Consider the following 23,257-nt stretch of genomic DNA (forward strand, 5'->3'; position numbering starts at 1 on the left):
GAAAAGCCTGCAATAAAACAACCAAGCTCAGAGAGTATCAGGATCTCCAGAGCATCTTTTAAGATTAAAACAACCCACAAATTCCCTTTCTCAAGTCTCCAATTGGCTACTCCTCCCATTTTATACAAGTTTAAAAATTTGATTCCAAAATTTGCTTAACATGTCAGGACTTGGTTGAGATTCCTCCTCTGTAACCTTTGAGTATGCTGATTATCTCCGGGACTGCCTTCTGCCGCACGAATCCCAGCGACCGATTAGGTCCCGCAGAGTGGACCTTCTCCGGGTCCCGTCAACTAAACAATGTCGTTTGGCGGGACCCAGGGGAAGAGCCTTCTCTGTGGCGGCCCCGGCCCTCTGGAACCAACTCCCCCCAGAAATTAGAATTGCCCCCACCCTCCTCGCCTTTCGTAAGCTCCTTAAAACCCACCTCTGCCATCAGGCATGGGGGAACTGAGATGTTCTTTCCCCCTGGGCCTCTACAGTTTATACATGGTATGTCTGTATGTATGTCTGGTTTTTATAATAAGGGTTTTTTAGTTGTTTTATTATTGGATTGCTATATATTGTTTTTATAAATGTTGTTAGCCGCCCTGAGTCCACAGAGAGGGGCAGCATACAAATCCAATGAATGGATGAATGAATGAATGAATGAATGAATGAATAAATAAATAAATAAATAAATAAATAAATGCTTCGGTCAGTGCTGAAATACTTTGGCTGTTTGGCAGATAGTGAAACTGCAGTTTTTATGGGGAAAGCAATAAAAGTATGATACAAAGTATGATTCTTCACATGTGTTATTTTTTTAGCCTAATTGTATTGTCCAATTCACCAAACAACTATTACACAAAGGATGTTGCTAAGTCATGTCCAATTCTGTGGACCATAGTACACCAGGCTTCTCGGTCCTGCGTTCCAAACTTTTGCACAAATTCATGTTCATTGTGTTGATATTTTAGAGAATGGGAGCAGCATAATTAAAACCATGGTTAAAATCATTCCGTCCATAGTTCTGTGCATTTATGTTGTACAGCTTTTCTTTCCTTTTGAGTTCACTATTCACTTATTCCAATTGTTAGAAAACAATATTTTTATGAATGAAGGAGTTGTATCTGTTCGAGAAATAGAAGCCAATGTGAACAAGTAGGCAAAAAGCTATGTGTATGTTACTCTTTTTATGTGAAGCAAAGATTAGCATTGTTTAGCATTATTGACAATTTAAAACAGGAATGGACAACCCGAAACCCAAGCCGCCCCGAGTCTACGGAAAGGGGCGGCATACAAATCTAATAAATAAATCTAATAAATAAATAAATAAATAATCTATACAGATTTCACTTATCATAAGTAGCTATTTCAAGTTATGACGTCAGTTATCTTGATAGTGAATTTCCAAAAGTGACAATCCCAGATGAATAAAATAATAAAAATAATAAATAATAAAAAGCCGCAGGTAAAATCTCACCGAAACACGGGGGCACCTGCAGTTCCGGGCGCAATTTTGCTACCTCCACAGGTGCAGTAGCAAAATTGCACTGGCCCAGCAAGAACGTTCAAACCACGGCGCCGAGCACAATTTAGCGTTCCGGCTCGTAGCCCACCACTGCCCTAGTTATACAGTGGTACCTCGACATACGAGTTTAATTCGTTCCAGACCCGAGCTCGTAAGTCGATCAACTCGCATCTCGAACGAATGCCTTTAGACTTTGTTTTTCGCGCCAAGATAACTGGAAGCAAGGAGATTCTTGCGCCACCTAGTGGAAGCTCGGCTCATATCCCGAATTTGAACTCGGGTGTCGAACAGAAATTTCACTCGCGTCGCGGCTCGTAACTTGGAATACTCGCATGTGGAGCAGCTCGTATCTAGAGGTACTACTGTATATCCATCCTAAGATAAAATACAGGAAATAGTATAAAGGCAGACTAGATGGACCATGAGATCTTTTTCTGCCGTCGATCTTCTATGTTTCTAGTTTGTGAAGATAACTGCAAAAAACGGTCTTGTTCCACTTGGTCAAGAGAAATTGAAAACTTGAAGTAAAAATATTATAAATTGTGCTTTCCTTGTTGAAAATCATTCTAAAGCATTGTTGATTTTCATACTTTCAACTATGTTGGCTTTGAAGATAATTAAGATCCATGCTGTAGGGATTCTGGAACAAGGTAGATAAACTTGGTTGTCATTTCTCCATATCAGTGTAGTCTACCTTGATTGAAAAACCTTTTTTTAGTCATCAGATACTAAGTAATATTATATTGAAATTTGTGTTATGGCTTCTCAATAGTTCTCCTCTGTCGCGAAAATGTCTTCTGTTTTTCAATCTCATTCTCACTGTATTTTCAAATGTCTTCAAAATTCAATTGCTGATTCAATTGCAATATTTTAGATAATTCCCCCCCACAACAATTCAGGTTTCTTTGGGGTTTAGTTCCTTTTTTATATATACAGTGGTCCCCCGATTATTGCGAGGGTTCCGTTCCAGGACCCCTCGCAATGATCGGTTTTTCGCGAAGTAGCGCTGCGGAAGTAAAAACACCATCTGCACATGCGCAGATGGTGTTTTTACTTCCGCCGCAGCAGCGAGGAGCCGAAGATTGAGGTTTCCCCGCCGCCCACGCAAACTCCTCGCTGCTGCCGCGCCCGCCGTTGGTCTTGTCCGCCCGCCGCTTGTCCCCTGCCTGCCCGCGCGCCCGCCCTTCGCCCGCCCACGCCGTTCGCTCGCGCCGCTTCCCAGCTGAGTCCTGAAGCCAGAAGGCAAAGGCGAACTTCCGCGTTTGGCTTCGGGACTCAGCTGGGAAGCGGCGCTGGGGTTTCCCCACCGCCCACGCAAACTCCTCGCTGCCGCTCGCCCCCCTTCGCCCGCCCACGCCGTTCGCTCGCACCGCTTCCCAGCTGAGTCCTGAAGCGAACTTCCGCGTTTGGCTTCAGGACTCAGCTGGGAAGCGGCGCTGGGGTTTCCCTCCCGCCCACGCAAACTCCTCGCTGATGCCCGCCGCTCGCCCTCCCGCCAGCAAGAGGGGGAAGACCCAGGGAAGCCGCCCAGCAGCTGATCTGCCTGGCGCTATCTATGCATGCGTGGCCATAGAAAAAAGGGCGCGCATGCGCAGATGGTGTTTTTACTTCCGGGTTGAAAAATCGCCATATAGCCGTTTCGCAATGATCGGGATCGCAATACCCGGGGGATCACTGTATTTCACGTAAGCCAGCTTCTCCCCCACTCCCAGCTGTTTCCTTGATTCTGAACATACTTACTTAGAAGTAAAATTCCACTCATCACAGTGGGAATTTGGTTCCAACTAAATGTTTTTCCTTTGGTCTAGAGTCCACGCCCTAGACACCCCCCCCCCAAAAAAAACCCTCAACCCCCCCAACACTTTTTTTCCCTTTACTGCACAGCTTCAGAGCAAATTGCTCAAAGAAAAAAAAATAGATTGCTTGAGAATTGCATTATCACTAAAAAATCAGGGGAAAGTCACTTTTCTTTCTATTTGTTTCTTGTAGGGGAAAAGAATTGTGTTATGGTTTTGTCAATATTACACAAAGCTTCAAAATCTGAAATAAATTACTTTATGATGTCAAGATTCCTATTGATTTTCTAATGATCTCAAATGGAACACATGCCTTTCCCAACTCTCTGGCAAATTGCTCGCTCCCCGGAGAACAGAATTGGATTTCTATTAAAGGGAAGGTTAAAAACCATTCCCCTGAAATCTAGGGGGAAACGGAAGAGTGGAGGGAATGATGCTTTTCCATGGGTTGAACACTTGGTAAATGGATATTTAACCTTTGACCACTGAAGGCAAGCCTCTTGGAGTTCTATTAGACCAGCAGCTCAGCTTCTATAATTAAATAAAAAACTATTTAGAGCTCTGCCGAATATATCCTGGGAATTAAAGCATATGGCAGGAATTGGGAGGAAGAGGACTTTCCATATGCTAATGATCCTTGATGTCTGAAATAAATTAGATCCATTAGAGTTTATGCTCAATAAAAAGAAAGACTTTAAGCTCTCCAAAGTTAGTGACTCGAGACCAGTTTTTTGGCTTTGAAATTCAATCTGTCTACTTATTAATTCTGAGTAAGGCTATTGAGCAGACAGGAGATGCAAAATTATAATAGGATTCTGAATCCTAAAATGTCATGAATTTCCTTTTCTTTTCCTTCCTTTTTTTTCCCCTTTTCCATTCCTTTTGTTTTATTTCTAAATTAAAACATTTGGGTGCAATTGTGTGTATGTGTGAATGTGTGTGTTTAAAAGCTCCCTGTGTTAATTTGATTTTATTCCCATTTTTTTTTCTTTTAAAGGTTTCATTTACCCTATTTCAACTGAACAGAGAACCCAGAATGAATATGGATTTTCTTGTAAGTTTTGCTTGATAAAATGTGCTTGGATTCTGATTAGCTGATCCAAGAGTTACTTTCCACTAGGTTGTATATCCATTGGGGAAGAGAGATTTAACTTCTCCAGAGTTATGTTTTGCTTGTTTAAGAGAGTCCATACTTGGAGAACAAAATTTAGGGAAGAAAGATAAAAGAAAATCAAAGAAACCAACTACTATTCCAGCAAGGCATGGAGCAATTGCAACTTCTTAATTTGATTAAAGTTGATACAACAATGAGAGAGAATGGTTCCCTTGCTGATTTTTCTCACACCTTTTCCCATGAAAGCTATTTCTGAAAGATAGAATAAAATAGTAGCATTTTCAAATGCACCTTTTGAGTTCCATTAGGCATAATATATTGAACCTGATGTCCTTTGGTCATCTGTTGGGGCTCATCTATGTTATTGGGGGTTAAAGAAAACCAAACCAAGTATTTTTAGAACATATTTTATTTTAAGAAGGTGTTGCCTGTGTACATAATGAATAAGTACATTTAAATATTGTAATACTGATCTATTTAAACATAAGTAAAATATTTTCTGTTCCTGAAAAAGTTTGCATCATATTTATGTCACATAGGCAGGTTTTTGGGAGGAAAGACTTACTGAGGGAAGCAATGATTTGCCATGTAGTATTACAGTGGATTTAGTGAAAGGATGTACTACAAACATCTAAATGAAAAGATCACCAAAGATGGTCTGATTCCTTAGAAAAATCTACCTTACTATTATTATTTTTTTGCAGTTCGCTCATCTGCATTGTGAAAATCAATAAACTGAAAAATTTAGAGGATAAATATTTAGATATTTAGACTAAATGAAAATAAACTATGAACACAATAAGTGGATGATGAGTATAGTCAGCCTCACCTCACAAGTATTGTGGACATGATCACACTGGCCTACCTTATAATAATAATAATAATAATAATAATAATAATAATAATAATAATAATATAATAATAATAATAATAATTTATTAGATTTGTATGCCGCCCCTCTCTGAAGACTCGGGGTGGCTATACCACTGTGTTTGGGAATAAGTGAAGGACTCTTCACTTAATAAGTGAAGGTCACTTGTGTTCCTCCCAAATCTAGATACTGGTGTTTGTTAGATATAATGAAGGGTTAGTCCATACTCATTGTCTTGAGCTCTGGGAGAATAGATACAACACCCACCTAATGAATTCATGAATAACTATATGCTCGTTGAAGTTCTACCTTGTCTTGGATTAAGATGTTTCATATTGTTTTATTATATGTTGTAAGTCCTCGGAGAGGGTTGGCATAAAAGTCCAATTAATAAATAAAAGTCTAATTAATAAATACAAGCCAAATTAAATCAAACCAACCAAAAAACCTGAAGGGCAGCTCACAATCCAAACTAAAATAATCCCAACAGACAGCAACTTCACAAAACCACGATTCCAAAATGAAAACAACAGAGAAATAAGAGATTGTGAAAGAATACACACACTCATGCCTGCTAACCAGTTGGAGTTCAACTGCACTTTAAAAGACTGGTAGTAAAGAAGAATTGTGCCCGATGCTTTAAATTGAATCTTAACTTTAAACTAAAGATATTCAAATGAAGACAGTGGTTCGAGGCAATGAAAGAACACAACACTGGTCATTTCATTTGGGAAGAATAGGTTCCAGGGAAATAGGCTGATAATGCATGAAAGATATTCATACAGCAAAAATACAACGTCTCAAATATTGTTTGGTTCTTATTTCATCCTTCATCTCCGTACATTCCAGCAAGCTATCCAAGGCATGTTGAGCTATCAGCTTGTTCTGTTGCTGTTAATTGTTGTTTTGTTCTTGAAAATTGTCTAAAGCAGAGGCTGTTTAGATTTTCATGTCACACCGTGTTTGAAACAGGAGGAACAATTTTGATTTGGACAGTTGCCGTAGGCTCTCTGACAGATTGCAGACTTTTTGAATTCTGTCAGCATGAATACAACAACGATGTTCTCAAATCTGAAGGTTGCTATAAATTACAAAAAAATAGAAAATATTATTTTAAAAAAACATTGATGTATTAGATGTTTTGAATCTTCTGACATTATGGTACTTTCCTCCAGGTTTTAATGTGCCACTAATCTTTTCAATTGTCACCGATAGCCTAAGAGCATAATTGCATATTTGGGGCTTAAAAAATTAGATTTCCCCCAGTTTGTCTCGGGGGAACTTCAACAATATGTAGATATTTAAATTTTCTTTGGGCAAAGTATAAACAGCCAACTTATACATATATACCTCACCTACAAAAAGATATTGACAAAATTGAACGGGTCCAAAGATGGGCTACAAGAATGATGGAAGATCTTAAGCATAAAACGTATCAGGAAAGACTTTATGAACTCAATCTGTATAGTCTGGAGGACAGAAGGAAAAAGGGGGGACATGATCGAAACATTTAAATGTGTTAAAGGGTTAAATAAGGTCCAGAAGGAAAGTGTTTTTAATAGGAAAGTGAACACAAGAACAAGGGGACACAATCTGAAGTTAGTTGGGGGAAAGATCAAAAGCAACATGAGAAAATATTATTTTACTGAAAGAGTAGTAGATCCTTGGAACAAACTTCCAGCAGATGTCGTTGAATTTAAACATGCCTGGGATAAACACATATCCATCCTAAGATAAAATACAGAAAATAGTATAAGGGCAGACTAGATGGACCATGAGGTCTTTTTCTGCCGTCAGACTCTATGTTTCTAGGTTTCCGTGTGAGCCAAAAATCAGCTGGCTGTTGTGCACATGCGTGCTGGAGCTCAGCTAGGGCAACGGCTCACGTGCCGACAGGTGTGGCTCTGCGTGACACCTGTGGCACCCATGCCATAGGTTCACCATCACTGACGTATAGTATTAAAATATCATACCATGTTACGGCGCTCTGTCCCCAAAAGTATTTCCTTTAAGAAGTAGGCAAGCCGTCTATCAGCCATGGCACAATTTCCCATTTATTTTCTTTAAAGATTTGTTTACTTCTAAAAGTAAACCTTTGGTATGCCAAAAGGAAATATAGCCTCTTTTATTAACAGGTGCCCCGCTGAATAAATTAGCACTGAAAAGAGCGCTAAATGGTTCCTTTGATTAAATTTGCCTTGACAGTCTAGTTACAAACAATGTGTTATTTTGCTTGCTTCCGAGCCAAAAAAAAAGGGGGGGGGGAAGAGTAATTAAACAGTTATAACTGAATCCTCAAATATTTTTTTCCTCCTTCCAAAATCATGTGGCAGAGCATTCGATTCCAAATTAACTTGCAAAACTATAATGAATACCTATAGGAGCGGATAGAAATATGGGAGACAATGAAGATGTTCTATCTTTGTGTCCCAATTAGTTTTTTTCTTCTCTCCCCCCCCCCCCCCTCGCCACCCCCAGCTGCTCCTGATTCGGATGATGTTGCTCTCTACGTTGGCATTGTGATAGCCGTGATTGTGTGCTTGGCTATTTCGGTAACTGTTGCATTATTCATCTACCGGAAGAACCATCGAGACTTCGAATCAGATATTATAGATTCCTCAGCACTAAATGGTGGATTTCAGCCTGTAAATATAAAAGCTGCAAGACAAGGTTTGTTTCCAGTCACTCTTAACAAAATTTAAACAAAAGCTTCAAGATGGGGTTTGTGTTTGTTTGTTGCCTGTCACCATTAACAAAATTTAGAGATATGACGTAAACCAGATTTCTCCAGCTAAATACCCTGTAGATAAATTTATCTAGAAAACTTAATCTATCAGACTGTCCTGCCTGACTGGCTCAGGCAATTGCGTAATAGTCCAAGGAAAAGAAATCAAACACACACGTGCTCTGCTAATCAGCAAACTTGTATTAAATAAACAAAAAAGGGTTACTCAAAACAGTCCTTAGTGTCCAAAAACAATGATAGTGCAAGGCTTACTTCAGCCGCATACAAAAACACAGGAAAAAACAAACAAAGACAACCTGGAATGAGCAAAGACGTTTCAGGAGTCCTTTTGAATCTTTGAAGCAAACAGCAAGTCCCAGAATTTTCACCTCCCACTTGTCTGAAAAAGCTGGATTGAAAACTCCCAACGGCACAGAACAGAAACTTCAGAGCAGGAACCACAAAATAACACAGATAAACAGCCACAGTTTGCCTTGGGCCGTTGTTCCCTTTTTTACCTTTAGCCCTCATTAAGGGAACCACACCCAGCCCAGGTGTTCATATAATGACTTGTAATACTCCTTAAAGCAATCCCTTCTTTGCATAGCTCTTCGGCTACGCGGATCAATATATTGATCTGCAGAAGAATCCAAGGACGAAAGACTGTCTGAGGGATTGCATGCCAAATCCCCTGGGCTGTCTGCTGAATCCTGCGTCCCAGTGGCCTCATCCTCTTGGCTGTCTGCCACGTGTTCCTGGCTGTCAGCCAGGCTTTCGCATTCACTTTGTGTCGCGTCTGGCCCAGGCCCAAACACAACATAAGACCTAATGTCATTTGCTTCTCTTCTTCATCCTCCTTTTTTTTAAACATACCATAGTCATGATTTAGTGAAGCCTTTCCTGACTCATAGAAATTATTTTTTGTGGTTTATAAGCATATTATTTTTTTTAACAGAATATGTTCAAAGCTGCCCTGGAAAGTTAAGTTGAATATGGAAGTCTGGGACTTTCATTCATATCAAATCCAGAGAGGCCTTTGGAAATGTTGTTGTTGATAAGGCCATGATATCTGCGAGACCGCCTTCTGCCGCATGAATCCCAGCGGCCAGTTAGGTCCCACAGAGTTGGTCTTCTCCGGATCCCGTCGATTAAACAATGTCATCTGGCGGGACCCAGGGGAAGAGCCTTCTCTGTGGTGGCTCCGACCCTCTGGAATCAACTCCCCCCAGATATTAGGACTGTCCCCACCCTCCTTGCCTTTCGTAAACTCCTTAAAACCCACCTCTCTCGTCAGACTTGGGGGAACTGAGACATCCCCCCCTTGCCTATGTGATTTTGTGCATGATATGACTGTGTGCATGTATTTTATCTATTAGGGTTTTTTTTCTTTTAGACTTTTTAATGTAAAACTGTTTTTATCACTGTTGTGAGCCGCCCCAAGTCTACAAATCTAATTAATAATAATAATAATAATAATAATAATAATAATAATAATAACTTCTTGATTTTAATGTTGCATTTTTCTTCCTCTTTAATACAGATCTCCTAGCTGTTCCTCCTGACCTGACTTCTGCAGCAGCTATGTATAGGGGCCCTGTCTATGCGTTGCATGACGTCTCCGATAAAATTCCAATGACCAACTCTCCAATCCTGGATCCATTGCCCAACTTGAAGATCAAAGTTTACAATAATTCGGGTGCGGTCACACCTCAGGATGAGCTGTCGGATTTTTCCTCCAAACTCTCTCCGCAGATTACTCAATCCCTACTGGATAATGAAGCATTAAACATTAAAAACCAGAGCCTTGCCCGGCAACCAGATCCATCGTGCACTGCTTTTGGGACCTTCAATTCTCTTGGAGGTCATCTGATTGTACCCAATTCAGGTAAATTATTATTTACGGCCATTTGCTTTTAAATAACATTCCTCTCAGATCTGGTAAGGATTCTGAAACTAGTTAGGAGATTTATTTATTTATTTTTAGTAGTTAATTTATTTTGTCCAATACACAATAATACACAATGAAGGTTATAGAGGATATAGTGGAGAAGAAATACGAGATATAAGAGAGACTATAGGACAGGGGACGGAAGGCACTCCAGTGCGCTTATGTACACCCCTTACTGAACTTTTAGGAATCTGGAGAGGTCAACCATGGATAGTCTAAGGGTAAAGTGTTGGCGGTCAGGGAATGATACTACGGAGTCCGGTAATGAATTCCACGCTTCAACAACCCAATTACTAAAGTAATATTTTTTACAGTCAAGTTTGGACCGGTTAATGTTAAGCTTGAATCTGTTGTGTGCTCTTGTGTTGTTGTGGTTGAAGCTGAAGTAGTCTTTGAAAGGCAGGACATTGCAACATATGGTTTTGTGGGCAATACTTAGATCATGCTTAAGGCGGCGTAGTTCTAAGCTTTCAAGACTCAGGATTGTAAGTCTAGTTTCGTAGGGGATTCTGTTTCGAGTGGAGGAGTGAAGGGCTCTTCTGGTGAAGCATCTTTGGACATTTTCAAGGGTGTTGATGTCTGAGATGCGATATGGGTTCCAAACAGATGAGCTGTATTCGAGGATGGGTCTGGCGAAAGTTTTGTAAGCTCTGGTAAGTAGTGTGAGTAGGATTAGGTTTACAACTCTTGAGGCCTTGTTAGCGATGCTGTTGCAGTGGGCTTTGGCACTTAGATCTTTAGTTATTAGTATCCTGAGGTCCTTGATCAAGTAGGGATTATCTGTGATAATTTGTTTATTAAGTTTGTATTTGAAGTTCTGTATTTGTAACAGTACCTTTAATGTTGCAGTTGCTGAATCTTAAATGATTACAATTTAATTGCATTTTGACAGCGTACTGTGTTTTAAGTTGTAACCCGATAAATATTCCAAGCTGCTGCCAATACAAAAACGTTAACGAACATTCTCCATTCTGTAACCAAGTTCCTCCAAATGGTGAATAATGATCAGATAAAGCTGATATGAAAGAGAGTCCTGTTGTTTCACGAGCAATGTTTTGTTGCTCTTTTTCTCCAAGTTTCATTAAATAAGAATTGCCAAGAACAATGATCCCATTACTACTGTTTGGAATAGTAAATGCAACTCTTGGCTTTCCCTTCCTCATTTTTACAATCTAAGCAGCAGTGCAACCATCTGCTCATCTCTTAAATAAAACAAAAGCAGTTTGAGACTCCTAGAATTCAGAAAGCAAACACTGAGGCACCACTAAGTCAGAAAACTACATCTATTAAGATGGCTGCAAAAATCCCATTTCCGTTTCAAGAGTGTGCGTGAAATTCCGTCAGTCTCCAAAAAAACTTATTATTCAAAAGGTCAAACTGCCTCCCCTTCTCTTATATTTGCTTCAGCTTTTCTTTTTCCCTTTGTCATCTTGTACTATAGGAGTAAGTTTGCTGATTCCTGCGGGGGCGATTCCTCAGGGGAGAGTTTATGAAATGTATGTGACGGTTCACCGGAAGGAGAATATGAGGTAAGAGAGATTCTACTGTTTGCATTTGCTTGAGTGATTGAAGGCAGGAGGATGCTTGGGCTATCTGCTTGGATTGAGGCAGCATTGAAAAGATGCTGAGGCCGTAAAATGGGTTTGTGAGCAAATTGAAGAAACTTATTATTATTATTATTATTATTATTTATTTATTTATTTTATTTATTTATTGGATTTGTATGCCGCCCCTCTCTGCAGACTCGGGGCGGTATTATTATTATTATTATTATTATTATTATTATTATTATTTACTAGATTTGTATGCCGCCCCTCTCCGAAGTCTCGGAGCGGCTCACAACTACAAAACAGTACAAATCCAATGGTTAAAACAATTTAAAAACCCTTAATATAAAAAACAATCATACATCTCATACAAACCATACATAAAATGGGAACGGCCCAGGGGAATCAATTTCCCCATGCCTGGCGAAAGAGGTGGGTTTTAAGGAGTTTGCGAAAGGCAAGGAGGGTGGGGGCACTCCTAATCTCCGGGGGGAGTTGATTCCAGAAGGTCGGGGCCGCCACAGAGAAGGCTCTTCCCCTGCAGACAACATTGTTTCGTCGACGGGACCCGGAGAAGGCCAACTGTGTGGGACCTAACCGGTCGCTGGGATTTGTGAGGTAGAAGGCGGTCTCAGAGATATTCTGGTCCAATGCCATGAAGGGATTTATAGGTCATAACCAACACTTTGAATTGTGACTGGAAACTGATCGGCAACCAATGCAGACTGCGGAGTGTTGGTGGGAAGCCCATGATTGCTCCCCCCAGAGATTAGAACTGCCCCACCCTCCTTGCCTTTCGCAAACTTCTTAAAACTCACCTCTGCCATCATGCATGGGGGAATTGAGACATTTTCCCCTGGCTTATATAGTTTTATGTATGGCATGCTGAATGGTTTTAAATTAATGGGTTTTTGGATACTTTTTAAATATTAGATTTGTTTATTATATACTCTTTTATTATTGTTGTGAGCCGCCCGGAGTCTATGGAGAGGGGCGGCATACAAATCTAATAATAATAATAATAATAATAATAATAATAATAATACTTCAAGATACTAAGTCTGTGTCGCTACTGGCTGTATCGCATATTCACACTCTTCCTTAATCTCTGCTCAGCGTATGTCGAAGAGTTTGTAGCCTAGCTGCACCAAGACATACCAACACTGCCAACGAGGGAAGCATACAGGTTCGCCCACAAGCTGCATTGTGACTATGGCAGAGCCTGGGGTGACCACTGCCAGAAAGACCTTTGACCTTCTTTGCTAACTTCCCCATTGACTTTGCTTGTGGGAAGCCAGCAGAGAAGATCACAAAAAGCAATCACATGACCGCAGAATGCGGCCTTCTCTGTGGCTGCCCCGGCTCTATGGAACTAATTATCCCCTAATGTCCATACTGCTCCCACCCTGCTGGCTTTCCAAAAGGCTACAAAGACCTGGCTTTGCCAGCAGCCCTTGGGCCATGAATTGTACATCTTCCATGGCCAAATCATATTGAATGATATGTATGTTATGACTGGATTGCTGAGTTGTGGTTTTAACTGGGGTTATTGTTTTACTTGACTTCTTTTTATTATTAACTGTACTTTTTTATATTGTTGTAAGACACCCTGAGTCCCTTGGGATTGGGCAGCAAAGAAATCAAATGAATGAATGAATGAATGAATCACAGCTACAATTTCTTCACACTCAGCCTACCTCAAATGTACCTTGACACAAATAACACTATCGAGTGCTTCCGGTACACATTTGGCCCTGTGCTTTCCCTCCTCTGTTTTTATTTATTCGTTTAGATTTATAGGCCGCCCTTTTCGCGGACTCAGGGCAGCTTACAAGAATAAAATAGTAACAATAAATAGAATTTAAAACATTACAATTTTAAAAAAACCATAATAAAACCCATAAATCATCCTTTTTTCATGCAAAAACTGGAGCGAGAGTATTTATTTAATCCGTCACTTTTTATAGCGACAGATTAAATAAAAGCATCCATTTTGCTTTTAATAAACAAATATTGTTCTTAAAAATGGAAATCACTATAATGTTGATAGAGTTACTGTCTCTTTAAAAAAGAGAGAGTTAGATTGTTTAGAGTTGCAATCTAAGCATTAGGGGCTTAAATAACTCTCTTAGATGGGAAGGTTAAAATGTTTGAACTTTTATTTTCATAGATGTAGGATAGTAAGGATAGAATTAGAATAGAATTTAATCAGAATAGAATTAGAAGGATCCTTCTAGTCTAACCCCCTGCTCAAGTGGGAAACCCTATACCAGACCTGGGCAAGGGGTGGCATCCGGCCCGCCCGCTGTCTATGACCGGCCCGCCCACTGTCTGTGACCGGTCCGCAGAGGTCGGGGTCCACTCCAGTGTGAGGATGAAAGAGCTCACCGTGTCAGCCTGGACTCCTCCGGTTTCTGCTTTGCTGATGAATTATGAGAAAAGCAGGAACCGGAGGAGTCCCGGCAGACGTGGTGAGCTCTTTCATCCTCGCACTGGACTGGACCGACAGCGGCCGAGCACAGAAACCACGCAAACACTCCAGCGCAGTAACTGTGGTGCACCGTGTTGCCGTAAAGCAAACAATTAGGGGTCTGGAGAGTGGACCTGGGTGTTTAGGTCAAGCCAGGGTCTGGGCCTTTACAGTACAGTGGTACCTCGACATACGAGTTTAATTCGTTCCAGACCCGAGCTCGTAAGTCGATCAACTCGCATCTTGAACGAATGCCTTTAGACTTTGTTTTTTGCGCGCCGAGCTAACCAGAAGCAAGGATTCTTGCGCCACCTAGTGGAAGCTCAGCTCATATCCCGAATTTGAGCTCAGGTGTCGAACAGAAATTTCGCTTGCGTCGTGGTTCGTAACTTGGAATACTCGCATGTGGAGCAGCTCGTATCTAGAGGTACTACTGTATTGGGTAGAACTGAGTTAATTATTAGTCCGGCCCTCTAAAACCATCCCAATTTCTCATGCGGCCCCATGGCAAAATTAATGGCCCACCCCTGCCCTATACCATTTCATATAGGTGGCTCTCCTGTCTTTTCTTTAAAACCTGCAGTAATGAAGTACCTACAACTTCTGAAGGCAAGCTGTTCCACTGGTTAATTGTCTTTGCTTCATTGCTTTGAAAAATAGGTTGACCCTCTCTTCTTTATGGCAGCCTCTCAAATACTGGAATATTGCTATCATGTCATCTCTAGTTCTTCTTTTCTCTAGACTAGCGAAACCCAATTCCTGCAATCATTCTTTTTTTATGTTTTTGTCTCCGGGCTTTTAATCACCTTACTTGTTCTTCTTTGCACTTTTTCCAAAGTCTATCTAATATAGGAACATATACTGTAATGTGAACTGAAAGGGAAATGTTTTGATCTTTGAAAATATTGGACTCTACTCAAGGCAATGTATTGAAACTAAATGCAGAATAATTTAGGAATGACGCAACAGGTTCTTTGTCCTAATTTGTTTCTACAGTTTATGCTGGGATTAAAAATAAAAATAAGGTGTTATAACACATACGTTTTTGTTTTGTTCCTTTTTGTCTTGCCCTTGTTTAGTGTTGTTCATTTTCCTTTTCATTTAGAGTTACTCTATTGTACTGATGTTTTAAACGGATCATTTATGCAAGATGGGAGGTCATATAAATGTAATAACATAAATATAAACAGTAAAAAGGTAGTTAAATATAGAATTTGCTGCCATATGTTATGATGACAACCAACTTAGAAGGTTTTAAAAGATTCATGGGAAATTAGGCTGTCTTAGTAACAAATTCTACAAATTCTATAGAAGGGAATGACATATAAACTTAGGGACATTGTTGTGGTTGGCTCTGGTCCAGCTCCTGCTCCAGGGAATGGGGAGGTGGATGCAGGGGAAACTTCAACATGGCACAGGCCTGTGTTATTGCTGACAGAATCAGTTCAGAGTTTAGTTTCCTCGGACGAAGAAGAAGGTGGGAGTGACTCGGCAGAGGAGGGCTTGGCACACAACCCAGGCAGTCAATCTCCCTTATCTTCCGTTGATTCAGATGATGACGTTTTGTACCCGCGCAAGCGCAGAATTATGCATAGAAGAGACCAAGTAAGAAATAAGGGAGGCCACCTGTGTTTGGGTGGGGCTCCAGTAATTAGGTCCGCTGCTATAAATAGCAGCATGTGGGTTTGGCCGTTGTGGAAGAATATCTGATCGGAAATTGTCAGGAATCTTGTGTTGCTGGACTTTGTTGCTTTTTCACGCCTTTGAACCCAAAGCAGAGCAACCTGTGTGTGTGTCTCACTTTGTTGGAAGAAGAAGGGGTGTGAAGTTTCTTCACAGCTGCTAGATAAGTACTTAATGACTGCTTAAGGGAAATTGTACAGACTACCCAGTTGTTTTGGGAAGAGTGCTCTTTGCAATACAATAAGAGTACTTTGTTTATTTTGAATTTTGTGATAAAGGACATTGTTTTGAATTTTCAAACGTGTGTGTGTGTCTGAAATTTGTACCCTTGAATTTTCAGGAGACTCCTATCAGAGAGCCTGGCAGAAAAGACATTAGCTGCATTGGGCAATTTTTTTTAAAAGGAGACTTGGGAAAGATAAGGAATAACACTCTCAAAACATTGATAGTTTAGAATTTCACTATGTACAGTCCCATAATGAATATATGTCAGTGTAGAAACAACATTACATGTAATGGCTCATGATGCTAAATCTTTAGGACTGTAGATGTTTTTACATTATTTTCATGAAATGTTATGTGTTCCTCCCTGACATTACATAATCTTGTTTTGCTGTTTTCAAAAAAAATAGTTTTGAGACAAGGATAATTTTGCAAGTTCAGTATGACATCTTCTGCTATCATCCTATCTTCTATAAGTATAATAATTTTTTTCTGAAAATTATATGAAATATGTTCAGGTTTATGTGTTTTCTGAGTGCATTTTTGGCAATAGTAGATTAGATGGATCCAGAAAGCTTTTCTTGTGTTATGAAAAATAATAACATTCTGGGCCAAAATTACTTTGAGTGTCAATTTATGGAAGTCTCAAGTAGATGACTAATGTCATATAGTTTTGTTCTAATTATCAAGAACACATAACAACAGTTTCTATTATATCTTCACATTTCTTTTTTTAGTTCTTATATAACATTGATTTTGTTATTACTGGTGCAGTTTGGTTTTGTTGCCACCTATAATAAATCTGGCATTGTTCTTTCAAATGAATATTTGTTACAAGAAAAATAATAATAATAAAGTACTGAATCTAGCATATGGCATTTCTGGGCAAAAGAAAAAAGTACAAATGTAGGATTGATAAAAGCTGCCCAAAACATTTTAATCCTTGCATGGAAAACATTTTTTAACATGCCAATTTGGAGAAGACAATACATTGTAAAAGTAAAAATTCAGTAAAATACCAAAAGATTTGAAAATACTCAACATGTCTGGAAGGATAGCCATCTGCTCGTGTAGTTTATTCATCTCAATTCTTTCACTCTATATTCTTTTTTTTTCCTTTTAAATTCTGTGTTAATCAAAGTATAGTGTTTTATTCCAGCAAACCAAAATAATTGGCACAATAGCAAAGAGGACACAATTGAAATAACGAAATCTGTATTTCACTCAGAAATTATATTACATTAATATTGATTGTTTCCTGATTGCTTATTTGTACCCTATGACAATCATTAAGTGTTGTACCTCATAATTCTTGATAAATGTCTCTTTTATTTTATGTACACTGAGAGCATAGGCACCAAAGACAAATTCCTTTTGTGTCCAGTCACACCTGGCCAATACGAATTCTATTCTATTCTAATTATATATACAGTGATACCTTATCCTACGAACTTAATTGGTTCCGGAATGAGGTTTGTAAGGTGAAAAGTTTGTAAGACGAAACAATGTTTCTCATAGGAATCAATGGAAAAGCGATTAGTGCGTGCAAGCCCAAAACTCACCCCTTTTGCCAGCCAAAGCGCCCGTTTTTGCACTGCTGGGATTCCCCTGAGGCTCCCCTCCATAGGAAACCCCATGGAGGTGTCTTTTGCATCACAAAAACACGGAAGTCCTCGAAACCCCACCTCCAGACTTCCGTGTTTTTGTGATGCTGCGATTTTGCTGAGGCTCCTCTCGCTGGGAAACCCCACCTCCGGACTTCTGTTACCAGCGAAGCACCCGTTTTTTCCCTGCTGGGATTCCCCTGCAGCATCACAAAAACACGGAAGTCCAGAGGTGATGTTTCCAATGGAGGGGAGCCTCAGGGAAATCCCAGCAGCGCAAAAACGGGCTCTTCGCTAGCAACAGAAGTCCGGAGGCGGGGCATCCCAGTGGTGGCGGCTTGGGTTTGTAAGGTGAAAATAGTTTGTAAGAAGAGGCAAAAAAAATCTTAAACCCCGGGTTTGTATCTCGAAAAGTTTGTATGACGAGGGGTTTGTAAGACGATGTATCACTGTACTATACATTTCTGCAGGCATGCTAATTGCCAGCATGGTTTTCCCTGAGGAGAACCCAATATTGTAATTTAGAGTAGAGAGAATCATTAATATTCTCAGAAATCATAACTACAGGCACCGGATTGCTTGGGAAAGTCCTAATAATTGTTTATTGAGCTTGATTTTCTAAATGAATGCTTAATGTAGTAATGACCTCTAGGATAAATATATAGGGAAAGAAAAGATTCCTACCAGGTTTTAAGAGATGTAACATAGGTAATGTTACATATGAGTAAGTGAATGTCAGCTTAAACTGTACATGACATTCACCACATATTATAAACGGTTTATAGTGTTGGTTCCTCAGAAATATGTGGTGAATGTGCATTAAAATTTTGTTCTAGTTTATGCTCTTTAAAAGAAGCAATGTCATTACTGGAATTCACGGCTATTATTTCTGAAATATTTTCAATGCATTCTAATGAGAATAGCAAGCACCACCCAAAACTTTGGGAAATAGATAACCTAAGTCATTAGCCTATGAAAACAGAAAGTGGGGAGTCATTAAAAATCTTGGAGGAGTTCAATAAAAACAGTTTATGGCTGTTGTTAATACACTTTTCAATTACACTGAAAGTGCACTTGTGACATTTCCTGATATTAACTGCATTTGTAACATAATCCTAGATTTTGGTCTGCAAACAAGAATTAGACTAGCATAGCAGAAGATAGTTTACATTTTTCTTCTCAATCTACTGTTTTGACCATTCTTAAATCTGTGTTGCAAAATATGACTAATGAGGTATCAACAGCATTGCAATACTTAAATGGCTTACTTCGTTTTACGGTGTTCTGTATCTGGTAATGAATGTTTATCTATACAGAAACACAAACATTTAATGGCTCATTATGGCTAAACATGTTCATGAAATAAGTCCTCTCTCTTTCTTAGCTCTCCCCCCCGCACCCCACCCCTTTCTTCTCCCTCTGTCTTACACACAGATATACTCATGGCGGGGGGGGGGGACAGATTTCAGTTTCATGAGCCCCATTCAGTATTTGGGATATTTACTCTAGGACAATGATGGCGAACCTATGGCATGGGTGCCATAGGTAGCACATGGAGCCATATCTACTGGCACATGAGCTGTTGCCCTAGTTCAGCTCCAACATGCATCTGTGCCGTCCAGCTTATTTTTGGCTCACACAGAGGCTAGGGGAGGCATTTCTGGCTTCCAGAGAGCCTCCAGGGGGATAGGGGAGGGTGTTTTTACCTTCCTTTGGCTCCAGGAAGCCTTTGGAGCCTGGGGAGGGCGAAACACAAGCCTACTGGGACCACCAGAAGTTGGTAAACAGGCCATTTCTGGCCTCCAGAGGGCCTCCGGGGGGATTGGGGAGGGTGTTTTTACCTTCCTTTGGCTCCAGGAAGCCTTTGGAGCCTGGAGAGGGCGAAACACAAGCCTACTGGGACCACCAGAAGTTGGTAAACAGGCCATTTCTGGCCTCCAGAGGGCCTCCGGGGGGTGGGGCAAGCTGTTTTCACCCTCCCTAGGTATTGAATTATGGGTGTGGGCACTCGCGCATGTGTGATAGTGCGTGCCCACGCTCTTTCGGCACCTGTGGGGAAAAAGGTTCACCATCACTGTCCTAGGAAATTGGCAAGAATCCCCAGGCGACATTATTCAAAGAATACAAAGTAAAACTGTTGGTTACTTGATCTCTACGGAGAGGGGCGGCATACAAATCCAATAAATAAATAAAAATAAATACCACATAAGCCAGAACACTGTTTTGTCGGTGGGGTTCCTAATGAAGAAGTCTATATTGTTTTCCTCTTGTGTGTATTATCTAATACAAAGGTCTTTTCTGAAGTTAACATCATTTGAGTAGTATTGGCTGGGGGAAGATGGGAGTTATAAATATATCCGAATAAGACTATAAAATATACTTGAACAGCACTGTAGTTCCAGTTGTCATTCATGTGTCGACAGTGACTCTTTATGGGTTCGGCAGCATACAGATCAATCAGTCCGTCAGTCAATCAAAATATCCTTCCATGCAATGCAGAACATCAACAGAAAAACCTGTATTAGCAAAAATCTCCCACCTCATATCTTCTACTTGACTCCTCTTGTTAATCATCCAAGCAACACCTACATTCAAATGAGTGATTTTGTATTATTCTTTAACAAACTGAGAACTGAATTCTGGTTTCATCATCTCCAGTTTCTTATTTTTGGCTTGTGTAAAGGGACAAACAAGGCATCACAGGTTACAGTAAACAAACTGCAGGCCGATTTCCTATCTTGGTTAGCTACTCCTAGTGACAGCATGAGTGATCAGCTGAGTAATCGAGCAGTATGCCTCCGCATAATTTTAGCATGAGAATGAGCATTAGATTGAGTTTACTGATTAGTGATAGCCTCTTATTATTGTTTCTGGCTGAAAATGAGGGTTTCTGTTAGGAAAATATTTGCTTTATTGCTAAGGAGAATTTTTGCATACAAAATTTGTAGGAATCTGCGTAATGTTTTGCTTTTTTTCAGGAAGCAAAAGTATAAATCCTGTATTATAAGGCAGATTAATCTTGAAGAACGAATGGAAAGTTGACGAAAGAAGATATTGTTTGTATGATAAAACGATTAGACCCAGAGAAGGGAATGCTTTGTGTGAATATGAGTTTTAAATTTGGCTGCTTAATGTGATAAAAATGATTTAAAGACAAAGCTTAGCTGAGAATGAAAATGCTTAAGAAATGGTTCAGCACAAAGAAAGAGTAAGACAAGGATTTAAACAATGTCGTTTGGCGGGGCCCAGGGGAAGAGCCGTCTCTGTGGCGGCCCCGGCCCTCTGGAACCAACTCCCCCCAGAGATTAGAACAGCCCCCACCCTCCTTGCCTTTCGTAAACTCCTCAAAACCTACCTCTGCCATCAGGCATGGGGGAACGAAGATAATCTTTCCCCCCTAGGCTTCTTCAATTTATGCATGGGATGTTTGTATGCATGATTGGTTTTATAACAAGGGTTTTTAGCTGTTTTAGTATTGGATTTTTACATTCTGTTTTTATCACTGTTGTTAGCCGCCCCGAGTCCACGGAGAGGGGCCGCATACAAATCAAATCAAATCAATCAATTAATTAATTAATTTGTCATGTCTCTTTTGTTTATGATGTATTTGTTCTTGTGACATTAGAGATGTGTTGGCTGCAGATATAAATGTACATGTATTTTTCCATGTAGCATTTGCTATTTTGTGGACTGACAATCTAAATGATTTGCAAGGAATATTCGATAGATGTTCGTAAGCTGTAGCAAGGAGTGTGAATCTGAAAATAAATGTGCAAAGAACAAACATAATTGGGTTTGACAGAAAATCAAGTGATTTTATAGTTACATGGGTCTGTGTATATGTGTGCATTATAGAAATAGGAGAAGGTAAAGCAAGGGAATGTATTGATATACTGTACTTTGGTAAAGTTTACGAAGTATGGGAAAGTAATAGAAAGCCTTTTAAAATGGACAAATACTGTTGGAAAGATAATAAGTAGTCTATGGATCATAATAATGATTGCATTCTAGATATAATATAGAGCTGGTTACCAGTAATAGTTTGAGATGTTTGGCTATCTGTAGAGACAAAACAATAAGGGGCAAATCGCAAAGTTAATTTAATTTTAATTTATTTGATTTATATGCCGCCAAATCTTGAAGGACTCAGGGCACCTTACAATATATAAGGCAGAGTGAATGTGTTGGAAGGAGGGGACTGAAAAAGTCATGATAACTTGATAAGTTATAACACTATTTCTGATCTTTATTTTTAATTTCAGCAAACTGTAAAAAAAAATCAAGACAAAGAATTTGTTATGTTAAGCCTGAATTATTCTGCATTTAGTTTCAATAGATTGGCCTGAGTCCAATATGTTTAAAGAGAAAAACATTTCCCCTTCCCTTATAATATATTCCTACATTATCCTCAAGGAACAAGATATTACATGAATTCTTGTATCTTTGTGGTGGAAGTAATGTCATTTGCAAGGAAAAATAAATAAAACACAGAGGAATTACTATTTCAAATCTACTATGAAATGTGTAGCAGCTTACTCTTCGATTGATTTTTAATCAGTATTTATCATAGATATTGCCTGCCATGATTTGAGAGTTACTTTCCTTCTGCTTTTCTGCTTTTTTTTCTTATTCTTTTGCACTGATTTTAAGCACAAACAATTGTTAATTCATTATTGTTTGAATAATAAATAATGCCTCACTTCACTTGGATATTCAATTCAAGGATAAACAATAACAGGATTTTAAATGAATCCATTTCAATGATACCTGATTATTTTTTTTTCTTCCTACTTTATAATCCATTCAGGCCACCAGTAGAAGATTGTCAAACCCTTTTGACCCCTGTAGTGAGCTGTGGGCCTCCAGGAGCATTATTAACTCGGCCTATCATTGTAACTATGCACCATTGTGCAGAACCAAACACCGAAGACTGGAAAATTCAGTTGAAGAACCAAACGGCCCAGGGACAATGGGAGGTGAGATTTTTGCCCTTCACCTACCTGGTTCACATTTCCTGATCAAATGTCCATTAAAATATATTTTCCCTAAATGCATGTATTGTTTTTTAATCATATTTCATTCACATTTTCCAACTCAGTAGTTTGGAGACTGCAATTTCCAAGGAGTGTTTTAAGATTATTTATTTATTTATTAAATGTATAGGCTGCCTTTCTGCTCGCAGACTCAGGGCGGCTTACAGCAATGAAACATAGTAAACAGTTTAAAAATACATAATAGAGTGTTCCCTCACTTTTCGCGGGGGATGCGTTCCGAGACCGCCCGCAAAGGTTGAATTTCCGCGAAGTAGAGATGCGGAAGTAAATACACTATTTTTGGCTATGAATAGTATCACAAGCCTTCCCTTAACACTTTAAACCCCTAAATTGCAATTTCCCATTCCCTTAGCAACCATTCAGATTATTACTCACCATGTTTATTTATTAAAGTTTATTAAAAAAAATATTTATTAAAAGCAGACGAAAGTTTGGCAATGACATATGACGTCATCGGGTGGGGAAAACCGTGGTATAGGGAAAAAATGTGCGAAGTATTTTTTAATTAATATTTTTGAAAAACTGTGGTATAGCCATTTCGCGAAGTTCGAACCCGCGAAAATCGAGGGAACACTGTACATAAATAGTAGCAATAAAAGTTAACCCAATAAAATAACACACTATCATCACTCATACATAATAATGGCTGGGGCGGAAGACTAATTGCTTAGCAGCCCCAGGCCTCCCGACACATGTGTGTTTTAAGTGCT

The 23,257-nt window shown here is 39.5% G+C and overlaps 1 protein-coding gene across 1 annotated transcript in view; it reads left to right on the forward strand.

Moving 5' to 3' along the window:
* UNC5C (unc-5 netrin receptor C) overlaps nt 1-23,257 on the forward strand; it is a 347,816-nt gene that overhangs the window by 299,671 nt on the left and 24,888 nt on the right. The window contains exons 8-12 of the mRNA XM_070757995.1: nt 4,307-4,363; nt 7,773-7,964; nt 9,560-9,904; nt 11,409-11,496; nt 22,301-22,469. Coding sequence (XP_070614096.1) covers nt 4,307-4,363; nt 7,773-7,964; nt 9,560-9,904; nt 11,409-11,496; nt 22,301-22,469 — 851 coding nt within the window. The remainder of the gene's footprint in view (nt 1-4,306; nt 4,364-7,772; nt 7,965-9,559; nt 9,905-11,408; nt 11,497-22,300; nt 22,470-23,257) is intronic.

The sequence above is a fragment of the Erythrolamprus reginae genome, chromosome 7 (genome assembly GCF_031021105.1).
Source record: "Erythrolamprus reginae isolate rEryReg1 chromosome 7, rEryReg1.hap1, whole genome shotgun sequence".
Taxonomy (NCBI): Eukaryota; Metazoa; Chordata; class Lepidosauria; order Squamata; family Dipsadidae; genus Erythrolamprus; species Erythrolamprus reginae.